At 42.6% G+C, this 13292-nt stretch overlaps 1 protein-coding gene across 4 annotated transcripts in view; it reads left to right on the forward strand.

Annotated features, from left to right (window-relative positions):
• The window catches only part of LOC140389912 (SPRY domain-containing SOCS box protein 1-like), a 267424-nt gene that overhangs the window by 145986 nt on the left and 108146 nt on the right, over nt 1–13292 (forward strand). For all 4 annotated transcript variants that reach the window (XM_072474557.1, XM_072474554.1, XM_072474553.1 and 1 more), the window contains one exon: nt 911–1746. In XM_072474557.1, the coding sequence (XP_072330658.1) occupies nt 1056–1746 (691 nt within the window). In that variant the 5' untranslated portion in view covers nt 911–1055. The remainder of the gene's footprint in view (nt 1–910; nt 1747–13292) is intronic.

Raw genomic sequence — 13292 nt, forward strand, 5'->3', positions numbered from 1 at the left:
TTATTTATGTATGGGGGGGGAGGGGGGCACGGGGGTTGTTTTAATTTGTTCTGTATTTAATTTTATTGGGTTTCTTTTCCATTCTGTTGTTGATATTTTGAGAAAACCCTAATTTTAAAAAAAAAAGAAGACTGAGCTTGCCATGAGGGTCATGAGTGGGCATGGAGGGTGGTGGAATGGCAAAGTTTGGCTCAGAGGCATGAAGTGAACATTTTAAACTGGCCTTTTAAAAGTCCCTTCATGCAGACTATGGTTCACAGCTCCCTTGAGGGGCCGTGAACCATGACTCTTTAAGAACCTGGCCTGATTCCATAAAAATTGCGGAAGCGTAGGACTATCACTGTAATGTAGCTGGCCAAGTTTGGTGTGCCGGATGAGGGCTTTTGACGGAACCGGCCCACACCCTTTAAAGGCACTCCCAAAAATCTAGACAGCCTGGGAATGGCGGCAGGAATGCTGGAATTGGGATCTGCCTTATATTTTATAAGGGCCTCTGAGTCAACCCGACTCGGTGAAAATCCAAACCATAGTAGCATAGTTTGGCACAGAAAAAGTATTTTTCACTACCAAATTTGAGCTGTCTGAAAGAATTTTTTTAAAGCGCATAGTGATCTCCTCACTGACTTCAGATATGGAGAGGCTTGAACAAGAAAAGTGGAGAATGTCTGTATCCCATTATGAATTGGAGGAAGTTTTGTCTGAGCTTCTAGTAATGTGGGAAAGTTACATCCTCTTTTTCTTTTACTGGTTAGTCTAACAAGACCTATATGATTAGCTATGGATGTACAGGATATACATTTCTTTCCCATGATCCAAATTACATTGATTATGAAATGTTAGTGAAGAGGGAAATATTTATGTATGAAAAACATCTTGTTGGAGCTTACTTGATTTTTCTTTTCACTTTCAGGAGTTTTCCCTGAAGGAAGTTGTGCTCAGGCTGCAAAAGGGGGAAATAAATCAGTCTGCTTGTCATACTATTGGCTCCCTCTGAAGTGCTTACATGAGGTAACAATAGGCCAAAACAACCTTCTCGGTGGTTTTTGAGCCAAGAAATGGGCCAGAAAATCTCAGGGAACATAAAGTCTGTGGATGTGAGGGAACCAGCTTACCGGCCAGTTAAGCGAGAGTTACGAGGTCCTGACTTTTGCAAACCAACTCGGCTTGACATGCTACTAGATATGCCGTCGGCTTCTCGGGAGGTTCAGCTAAAACATGCCTGGAACAATGAAGATCGCTCTCTGAACATTTTTGTAAAAGAAGATGACAAGGTAACCTTTCACAGACATCCAGTAGCCCAAAGCACAGATTGTATCCGAGGTAAGATTGGGTACACAAGAGGGCTTCATGTCTGGCAGATTCACTGGCCTACAAGGCAAAGAGGAACGCATGCCGTGGTTGGTGTGGCAACAGCTGAAGCTCCATTGCATTCTGTGGGATACACCTCATTAGTTGGCAGTAATAATGAATCATGGGGTTGGGACTTGGGCCGCAACAAGCTGTATCACAATAAAAATCAGCCAGGACTAATCTATCCGGTGTTTTTGGAGCCAGATGAATCATTTGTGCTGCCAGATAGTTTCTTGGTGGTTTTGGATATGGATGAAGGAACATTGAGTTTCATAGTGGATGGACAATATCTGGGTGTGGCTTTCAGAAGTCTGAAAGGGAGAAAACTGTACCCAATAGTCAGTGCAGTCTGGGGACACTGCGAGATAACAATGAGATACATCAATGGACTTGACCGTAAGTAACATTTAAATCCTCCTTTCGTATATAAAGGTGTATTCAATTTATGGTTCATAAAGCATGTGGCCATCAGTCTTTTTCAGAATCTCTCTGTCAAGGAAATTTTAATTTAAAATTGGATGTATTGTGTAGGTTTGCATAGAAACACAAAAGTAGAATATGGTCTCAGATTGTGTGTATGAACCAAAACGGAGGGGGAAGGAGAGTGAAATGTACTGCAAAAAGAAATGCTTTCAGTCCAAGCCAAGGGTTCAGCTTCCCATTGTTATAATACACAACTTTCTCACATTTTACAACTGCTGTCGGTGTCTCTATTTTTAAAAACTGTTGGAATAAATTGTTCAGCTATGCGGGTTCTTCTGTCTTCCCACCCCACCCAATCCTTCATGCTAAAGACGTTTGCCTTGGTTTTGAGTTTTTTTTAAATAGCTATTGTAAAATATAACTATGTGTGTAGGGTATTTATCACCACCCACTGCCCTTGCTCCATTTCCCTACCTCCCTGACTCGCCAATGGTGTTGACTAATTGCTGGAATATAGGTCCTAGAAATACTGCACAGCTGCCTTGAACTCGCTGAAGAAGATTTATTTATTTGAAATCTGACGGTATTTGATGTGATGGGCTGTTCCATCATTTGGGTGTCAGAGCAAACTATCAAATCTGTCCCCTTGTGTGCATCATTCCAGCAGTAATTGCTGTGTTCAAGATTGCTGACCTCATCCTCACCATCCCCAACTCTGGAACTGGCACTATAATTAAAGCTCACCTATACAATCTTAATGGAAGTCGATTCATTCAGTCCATGCTGCTGATCCACCTGGGATCATCTAAGCCTGAATGACTGAGCAATCACTGTGCTCCAGAGCTGTGTGCAGTGTTGAATGTGGTACTGAAGTTATTTAACTTAATATCAAATAATCAGAAAAACTGGGTCCTATTATTTAAAGATCACTTTTTATGTCTATTTGTCTTGCTGAAGAGTATTATGTCCCAAATCATCTTGTCTCCAGATTGTCGGGAGATGGGGGACATATGTCGGGAGATTCATATCAGGACCCGGCAGAAGTCCTGACGCACAGACATTATGTGGAAATTGACTGGGCTAATTCCCTGATGCCTCCGATCCTCCACAAATATCTCCAACCCTGAGCTCAGGGTGGAGATTTGGGCCAGATACACGAGGCTTATCTGTATACTTACCCTTGTGAGGGGCGGCATGGTGGTGCAGTGGTTAGCACTGCTGCCTCGCTGTGCTGAAGTCCCAGGTTCGATCCCAGCCCGTGTGGAATTTGCACATTCTCCCCGTGTCTGCGTGGGTCTCGCCCCCACAACCCAAAGATGTGCAGGGTAGGTGGATTGGCCATATCTTTTTATTAAAACAGTGACAGCTAAATTGCCTCTTAATTGGGGGGAAAAAATAATTGGGTACCCTAAATTTATTTTAAAAAAGACTTACCCTTGCGGGCAAGGAAGAGATAATTGGAATAAATGCCCTTTATTTCCACCTCTTTACTGACCAAATACAGTGTGCTTCAAAAGAACATTTTAAATCCCTGAGTGCTATAACTGTCAGGAACAGGCAAATCACACATTTTCTCGTAGGTTTTACAAGAATTATAAATCTTTATTGTTCAACACCCAAATATATGCAACTACACCCACTCTGACACATGTACAGATGCACACACTAAAGAAAAGCTTGTAAGTAGCATTTGTTTAAGTCTTATGATTTCAAGAGTTCTCTGTTACACTTGCTTTTCTCTGGGTTGAAGACTTGAAATGATGCAGGCCTTTTTTCCACTAGAGCTCTGGTAATTTTAGAAAGACAAATTGGCTTTTGAATTATGTTCACAGTGGCAAATTTTCTTATTCCACTCCAGTCAAGCAAAACCTAAAGCAAAATCCTGGCCTGGTTCCTTGAATTCAAGGCTAACTCTGGTCTCTGCCTGCATGTGGTTTAAAACTGGTTCGGCAGTGTTTTGTTTCCTTCTCTGGCATAGATGTTTCTGACCCTGTCTGATCCGATTATGCCTTACTGAAACCCCTTATCAGAAACCCAGCTTCTGTCATCTGATCAGAGTATCTCTTTCCATTGCCCTCATAAATAGGTTTTGATGGTTAGGCTATTGTCAGATAATGAAGTCTGGGTAGCACTCATCCATGTATCATCTTGATAAGATAGAGCTTTTCACGTACATTTTCTGGATTTCAAGTTTGGAGTTGGAGAGTCTGCAATAATATGGTGAAAACGGTATTTTTAGTTAGTTGAAGGAGTGCAGCCATTAACCACAGGTTAGGGTTATTTGCATTTTAATGACTAAGAAAAAATATGTCCAAAAGGTTATTTGCATTTTTATGGCTTAGTCAAGATTTGTCCAGACATGTAAATAGCTCTGGGTTCTTGTAGTTCCGTATATTTTAGCAGGAAACCTAATGCCCTCTCAACTCCAATTGGTTTTACAGGAGTGTCCATTTTGTGCTTATACTCATTTTTATAGTTTGGACGTTTGTGATGCGAGTATTACACCTGGAAATGTTATACAGTTTAACACCTGGTGTAACTCCAACCGATGTGCCTCTTTCTGCCCCCTCTCCCCAACACCATCAATCGTCTCCCTGACCCGACCCAACCACCACCCGATCTGATTGTTTCCCCCAAGATTACACAACTGTGCCCTGACGACCCAGTTATGTTCTGACCCTACCCTCAACCTGAGCCAATTACCTCCAACCTGAGTACCCACCTCACTCATATCTACTTCCCCAGCGCACTTCAGTTGAATACCCGATCTAACAGCTGGATAGCTCCACGACCAGCCCTGCTCTCCACTAACCCAACCCAACTACTCGCCCGACTGCCCACCCTGGCTAGCCAGTGATCATCCGACTACCTATCCAAACTGACCTGAGCCAACTACCCCAACCTGACTATCCAGCTTACCATCATTCCCTCACCCATCCACTCATTTATTAAAATAATTGGAACGTTAATAGCCTATAGGTCAGGGACTGCTGTAAAAAAAAATGTTTTTAAAGGGGGCAAGCTGCGCCCTCCCGCCCCCCATCCACACCCGACTCTACTACACAATCTGGGCTTGGCCAGGAGATTCTGCTCTGACCATTTCTTTTTCAGCAAGGATTGGGAGATCTCATGGTGACAGCGGCGTTGCCACTGGTGCCAAGGAAATACATGGAGAGCCCAGTGGTGCAATCCACAATGAAGGTCTGGAATTAGTTGAGGAGGCACTTTAGGATTGAAGGGATGTCCGTGTTAACGTCGCTGTGTGAAAACCACTGATTTGAGGTGGGGGGGACAGATGGCATGCATAGGAAGTGGCGAGGTAGGGCTAGTCAAGGTGAGGGATGTGTAGCTGGAAGAGAGCTTTGCCAGTATAGGGAAGCAGAAGGAGCAGGTAGAGCTCCCGAGAGGAAGTGAGTTTGGGTACCTGCAAGTATGGAACTTTGCACGGAAGGTTGGAAAGAGTTCCCTAGGTTGCCGAGGTACACCCTGTTGGAATGACTGTTGCTTCAGAATGTGGAAGGGGAGGGCAGGATCGGAGACCTATACAGGTAGCTGGGAGAACAGGGAGGTGGGTAGGTGGTTAAGATTGAGGAGAAGTGGGACGGTAGCTGAGTGGGGAGGTAAACTGGGGAGTATGGAGTGAGGCGCTACGAATGCGACCTCCATGTGCGCAAGAATGAGCCTGATACAATTCAAGGTAGTACATAGGGTGCATATGGCTCGAGCAAGAATGAGTGGGTTCTTTCAGGAAGTGGCGAAAGAATCCGAGAAGTTTGGGCGGGAACTGGCAAACCACACACGTGTTCTGGGGCTGTGAGAAGTTGGAGAGATCCTGTATGGGAGAGTTTGCGGCACTAATGAGGATTGTGGGGGAGGAGCTTGAGCCGGACCCTTTGATGGCGATATTTGGGATATCGGAGAAGCCGGAGTTGATGGAGGGGAAAAAGGTCAATGTCATGGCCTTCGCCTCTCTGGTTGCCCGGCAAAGGGTCTTACTGGAATGGCAGTCTGCATTCCAGGGGTGGCAGTCTGGCTGGGAGACTTATACGACTTCCTCCATCTGGAAAAGATTAAATACGAATTGAGGGGTTCAGCGGAGGGCTTTGAGGCAAGGTGGGGGATGTTCGTGGCAATGTGTGAGGGGTTGTTCGTCGCCGGGGGGGGGGGGTGGGGGGGCGAAATGGGCAAACAATCTGTACAAACTATATAACTGTGTTGGAGAGTGTGTTCCCCAATTGTTAATGTTTTGTAACCGTTTGAATACGTTTGGAATAAAGTACATTTAAAAAGAAGCACTGGGAAATCTCTAAAGAAATGAGCAGTATTGATAGAATTCACAGAATCTCGACAGTGCTGAAGGGGGCCATTCGGCCCATTCGGCCCATTGAGACTGCACCAACCCTCTGAAAGAGCACACCACCTAACCCACGCATGTTTGGCCACTTAAGAGGCAATTTTAACATGGTCAATCCACCTAACCTGCACTCTGAGCATTCGGAGCTACCCATCCAGACTCTGGGAGAATGTGCAAACTTCACCTAGTCACCCAACGCCGGAATTGAACCTGGGCCCCTGGCACCGAGGCAGCAGTGCTAACCACCGTGCCACCCTGCCGCCCATAATATGTCCCATAGTACAGTACAGGCTTCGCGGACAGCATTGCTGCTGACCGCAAGTTCTATGTCTATACTTTAAATACACATTCTGACTTCCCTACATGAGGAAACAGCCAACTCTAATAGTAATTAAACACATTAATCACTTGTATCCAATTTCCATTCAAAAACAGAAGCAGACATTTCACTCTTTTGCCACTAAATATGAAAGAGTTGCATTCATACTCCATGACCTCAAGATATTCGAAAACACTTTAGAGCCAGTGAAGTAATTTTGATTATGTTGACTGCTGTAATGTAGGAAACCCAACCAATTTGAACACAACAATGTGAAAATGACCAAATCTGTTTTTCTGATGTCCATTGAGATAAACATTGACCAAGGTACTGGGGATATCCACTTCTAGGATAGTGCCATAGGATCTTTTACAACTAGTTGGGGCCTTGGTTTACAATGATCCATCTGGAAGATGGCTCTGTGAACTAAGCAGCACTTCCTCAGAACTACTTGAGAGTATAGCCCAAATTTTCTCCTCAAGTCTCTCAAATGGGATTTGAAGCAACAACCTTCTTGCTTAGATTCAAGAATGCTACCTCTGAATCACATCTGTCACTCAGAATAAATTGGTTTTTATACCTTGGGAAACTCTCAAATCCACATTTGAAGAATGTCACCCCAATTGAACCCGTCCCCACCAATGACCGATCAGCCTTATCTCCCATAGGTTGTTTGCTTTTATTTTCCTGAGGTGCCCATTACTGTGCAGTTACCCCGACGTTCTTTTTTAAAATAAATTTAGAGTACCCAATTATTTTTTTCCAATTAAGGGGCAATTTAGCGTGGGCAATTTAGCGTAGCCAATCCACCTAGCCTGCACATCTTTGGGTTTTGGGGGTGAAACCCACACAAACATGGGGAGAATGTGCAAACTCCACATGGACAGTGGCCCAGAGCCGGGATCGAACCTAGGATCTCGGCTCCGGAAGGCAGCAGGGCTAACCCACTGCTCCATCGTGCTGCCCTCCCCTGACATTCTTTAGGAAATTTAAATGCTCCAGACGTTTATTAATGCTGTTCATTTCTCTCATCTCATACTCCCCTGGATATCATTGTTAATATTTTTAGAAAATCTATATTTTTTATTAGAACTTGTTTCCTCATCCTCCATTTGATTGTGACTCCATTTAGCTGCTGCATTGATGTCTGTGTCTGATTATACTGTACACATATCCATCTCCCCCTCATGCGCCGAGGACCCGGGCTCAATCCCGGCCCCAGATCACTGTACGTGTGGAGCTTGCACGTTCTCTCCATGTCTGCGTGAGTCTCACCCCCACAACCCAAAGATATGCAAGGTAGGTGAATTGGCCACGCTAAATTGCCCCTTAATTGGAAAAAAAGAATTGGGTACACTAAATTTAAAAAGAAATCATCTCACCCTCACTACACTGTAGCTTTAAACATAATTTTTTTCTTCCTTCTAGATTTTGGGGACAGTTGGGGAGAGAAGAGCAAATCGTCCCGAACATAGACTATTACCAGAGTTGAGCTGTTAACTGAAACGGGCTTATAAAGAACATGCACTTGAATCTAATTTGTACTTGGAGATTAGATGGAGCGCAAGATAGACATGATCCCAACTCCAGTAACTTGCATGGGTGAAGAGATAAAACATTTTGAGGCAAATGCTAGACCAATAATAATGTCTAGTGTGAGTAAATGATTGCAGTGTAGCCAATCACTGGATTTAAATTACTAAACTGCCCAGAATGATAATTCATGGCTTATAATAACCACTTCAGGCTGATGAATGAGTACAACTTTATTTTACTCTTTTTTTTTTCTTTCTCCCCTTCCCCCTCCCCATTCACATTGCGCACTTTTGATTAGTTTTTTAATGTTGACTGATCATTGGTTGTTGGCAGAACAAGTGTATGATAAATTCACAGTGATTGATGATTTTTTTCCTGATGAAATCTGAAATTCATTTCAAGGAAAGTGTATGCTGTAGATACCATAAATCCCTGGAGTTGTACGTGCTATGATGTGACTGAATTTACAAAAAGTAGGCAGTAAATTTATCTTCTGATAACTTTAAATGGATTGGAAGTTGGTTAAATTACTATTAGTCAAGGACATTCTAATCAATGTCTTTTTACTTGAACTTGATTATAATGGTTTGGGGATAATTAATTAATTCAAGTCTCCATCAGAGATTACACACTGGGCTAAATCGCTGGCTTTTAAAGCAGACCAAGGCAGGCCAGCAGCACGGTTCAATTCCCGTACCAGCCTCCCCGAACAGGCGCCGGAATGTGGCGACTAGGGGCTTTTCACAGTAACTTCATTTGAAGCCTACTTGTGACAATAAGCGATTTTGATTTCATTCATTTCATTTAGTTTTCTTCTCCTCTTCTCCCTTAAAGGTGTCTGTAACCTGCTGTGATAAATGTATAAAGGCACCTCCCTTAAATGGCCATTCTTCCTACATTATATTCATCTATTCTTATTAGCAAGCTATCTGGCTGTGGAAGGAATTACAATTCAACTCCAAAAGTTAACGTTTCAGTAGCACAGTGGTTAGTACTGTTGCTTCACAGCACCAGGGTTCCAGATTCGATTCCTGGCTGGGTCACTGTCTGTGGGGAGTCTGCACGTTCCCCCTATGTCTGCGTGGGTTTCCTCCGGGTTCCTCCCACAAGTTCCGAAAGTCGTGCTGTTAGGTAATTTGGACATTCTGAACTTTCCCTCCGTGGCCCCGGAGTGAATGTGGTGACTAGGGGATTTTCACAGTAACTTCATTACAGTGTTAATGTAAGCCTACTTGTGACAATAAAGATTATTATTATATAACACTCCAAACTGCAAAAATAGGTAAAAATACATTGGGTTTTATGCTTTTATTTTTAAAAAAGGGATGGTAAGGTGGAGCAAAAGAGAAGGTCAGGGATAGGTTAGAAGGTAGAGAGATTCAATGACAAATATGTCATGGAACAAATGGCAAATGGGAGTGGTAATGGTAGCAGTAAAGAAACAAAGCATTGATCCAAAATAAATATCAGTGCTGTCTTTAATCTGAAACAATGAAAACAAGATGCAGTGGCAGGTTTTGGTATAAACACTCTCCCTCCGGGAATCTAGCAGCTTCAGTGAAATCTTCCTCCACTAGCTTTAATTGGACAGGAAATCCGTCTCCATATCAATTAAGGGCTCACCCCTGAGAAAATTCAGAATTCAGTCCGTTTTGCACTGGAGATAAATTTCTGCATAAAAACAGCCCTGGCTCCTGTTTTCCGTATCTGTAGCGAAAATCAGGCCCTCAGTCTGTATAAGTCGAAGTTGAACATTTTCAATCCTATAATGGAATATCAGAAAAAAGACAAACTCCTCAGTGTTGCTTTTTTGATTTTGCTAGAATTTTTTTCTCATATTCAGAGCTGAAGATCACTTCCATGAGTTCCAACACTTGCTATGAATCAGCTTGTGACTTTCTATGCGCAAAGAAGTATTCTAAGGAGTTCAAGGTCAAACAAAAATTCTTAATACTGTCACAGTAAAGTGAAGAGTTAACATCAGGGATACCTGCTACTGCGGGAACTAATGATGTAGCTGTGATGTAATGTCGCATGGCTGAGACAAATCTGGTGGGAAACAGAGGTATAACCTTGTGTAGAGTACGGAGAGGTATATAAATCTTAAATAAACAAAAATGTTTTCCATGAATAACAGTCTATGGTAGCATTTTGTGAGGTAACAGGCAAACCGTAAAGATGCCCCATCTCGATGCCAAACCCAAGAAGAAACAGCCATGACTGTCCAGATTTCAGAAAACTGAATGCTCTGATGCTGTTTAAGCATATAAACTATGGAGCAGGTTTCTTAAGAATTCTTTGGTTGCCTTCTATCTCATGAAGCAGCAGTTTGCTGGTCAACTCTATGTTAAGCATTGTCTGGTCTGAGTCAGGAGCCCCACTTTGTTATGACTGTCTCTGTTGCATTTGCTGCTGATGAAGACAGTGAGCTGAGAAGGTGCAGGATTTGCTGGTCTCTGTTTTTTCTTGTGCCACTATTTTCAACCAGCTATGCTTTCTGTTTCACTTCACTTCTACCTACCAATGACCCTCCAGTCAACCTCCAGGGGTCATGGCAGTCAGTGACTGTCTCTTAGTCATCTGTGACAATGATTGTCACCTGCATATCTCACTTACACGTTCCCTTGTAGCGGAGGTCTGGATGTCTCAGTAGGTCATGACCCTTTGGCTAGTTCACATGCAGAAGGTCTTTGGTTATACAGCCATCAAACATCCGATGTAGGCAGCTGAGCCAGTGCAGTCATAATTGAATACATAATGAGAATACTCTCCAGGACCTCTGAGCTAGTGACCTTGTCCTCCCAAGATATGCCATGAATTTATCTAAGACAACAAAGGTGGAAACTATTTAGCCTTAATTCCTGCCTAGCATACGTTGTCCAGGGGTGTACTGAGGATAGAGGCTTGGTAGACTGTCAGTTTGGTGTTTTCAGTCAGGTTGCTGCTGTTCCACGCTCTAGTACTCAACTTGGATAGAAGAGCAGCAGCTTTTGCAATGTGCATGTTGATTTTCAGCATCAAGTTACTGACTGCTGCCGATTGTGGAGTCTAAATATGTAAGCTAAAATATGTAAGCTATCAACAACCTCCAGTGTCACAATATCATTGCTGAGGATATGACAACATCCTGCACCATGACATTTGACTCCCTGATGCCGATGGTCAATTTAAACTCCGAACTGGAGTGACAGAGGTCTGTTCATTTGCTGCTGAAGGTGTTCCTCAGGATGGAGTGCTGATGCAATGTCATTGATGTAGAAAAACGGTCTGAGTACTTGGCACACTTTCGGGATCTTGGGCAGGCAAGGTTAAGCAACTTTCCGTCAGTTCTGGTATATTAGTAGACACCCTCTGTAGATTAATTTGAAGCAGTAAAGGGAAGAAAATGCCAAAGACTGTCAATGGCAGAGTGCAACCCTGTTTGACCGCACTGTGGATCTTGAGCAGACCTGATGATGCTTCATTTTTGCTGAATTTACTCATCATGTTGTCATGGGAAGAGGAAATCACATTGAACAGCATCGGCGGGCAGCCAATTTTCTTCAGCTTAAACAGGCTGCCACTGCTCACATGGTCGAATGCCTTGGTGAGATCGATGAAGGTAATATATAATGGTCTCCTTTGTTCATGGCATTTCCCTTGCAGCTGCAGGACTGAAAAGGTAATGTTGATTGTGGATCTTTCAGTTCTCAAACCGCACTGGCGTTAGAGGCAAACAATGCAGTAAATCAAAGTAACTTTCAGAATTTTATCTACACTTCTTATAGCTTTGCAACCTTCCACTAATTCTCTCAGCATTGCTAACCCTGGCCAATGTAATGATATGTGAGGTGTCACTGGACCATTGTTACACTACTAGTCAATTTCTGAAAAGCTGTTGGAGATGTACTTTCAATCATAATTACAAGTTTGAAACACACAATTAAGGAAATTAAATTTTCGTATCACATTTGTACTAACATGTAAATCATCAGTAGGTTCTACCTATTGACGGGAGTAATTTTGCTGGCCAGAGTATACTGAATTATAGCCGTTGGAGTTAAACCTAAGAAAGCAAATAATTGTAAGGGTGTGGCACAGACTTTCCAGTGGAGTTAGCGATGAACATTCAGACATATGCCACTGTTGCATGTTAGAACATGGAGAATTTCAAACTTCTGATGGGCAAAAATACACTGCCCAGACCCCTCCATGGATGTCTCCAACACTGACTCTGACATTGTTGATTTGGGCTAGATGTCCTGAACGTGCCCATAGATTTACTCTCGAATACTGGCACTGTTAATCATAGGTGTAGGACTTGGGTTGAAAGTAGACAACAGCAAAAGTTGTATCAGGAAGTCCTCAAAATATATTTAAAAGTAAACTTGCTGAACAGTTAACACCCCACTTACCCACCCAAACATCTCCATCCCACACATGTCCAACCCCCATCCCACCCTATCACCCTATTTGTAAACGATCCTTCCCCCTGCTAATTCTTTCTGTAATTTAAAAAAAAATCAATGCTTTCAGAGCACTAATGCATTTGGGAACATCTGTATCCACTTACAATCCATTGGGCAAACAAGTAATAAAAAAATCAATGCACTCAGAGACCTAATGCACATTGCCACTTATTTCATTTGAAGTATTTTTCAATTCAAGTCATGATTTTTCCATGTTTGCTTATTAAATTGCTGGTTGTACAAATTCAAAAACAATTAAAACGCTTGGAAAGATTAAAAATAGTTTCTCAAACAAATGCTTAATAACATTAAAACGTTGTCATAACCCTGGAAGCCTAAAGAACGTTATGGGGCATTCCTTGTGCTATTGACATGAGAAGTGGGTGTGACTCGGCACTTCTGCAATTCGGCACTGCCCTTCGTGGCTGCATCCCTCAGTTGGGACAGGAAGTTCCTAAAGCTCCAAGACAAAACAGTAAGGCTGCAGCTTTATTTTCAGTCAGCAGCAAAGGCCATGGCCTCATGCTAACTGGAAGATCTGAGCCATCTGAAAGAAGCTCAGAATGTTGTGCAGAACATTAATTTGCGTAAGTCATCGAATGCAAATTTCAGAACAAAGCATACAGTTTTAATGAATGATTTCTAATTGCTTTGTGATACAAATTAATTTGTATACGAACAATTACTTTGAAAGTATCGTCCAGATATCAGGCCATAAAAGCAGCCAGGGAAAAACGAGCAATCATTCAGAATTCAAAATATCAGCACACATCTTAAAGATCGATATTAAAGAAAAGAAAGACTTGATTTATACAGCATTTTTTTGACAACCAGTGTTGAGGATTTGGGGAGCTGAATGGCC

This window comes from Scyliorhinus torazame, chromosome 14 (genome assembly GCF_047496885.1).
Source record: "Scyliorhinus torazame isolate Kashiwa2021f chromosome 14, sScyTor2.1, whole genome shotgun sequence".
In the NCBI taxonomy this organism is placed as follows: domain Eukaryota; kingdom Metazoa; phylum Chordata; class Chondrichthyes; order Carcharhiniformes; family Scyliorhinidae; genus Scyliorhinus; species Scyliorhinus torazame.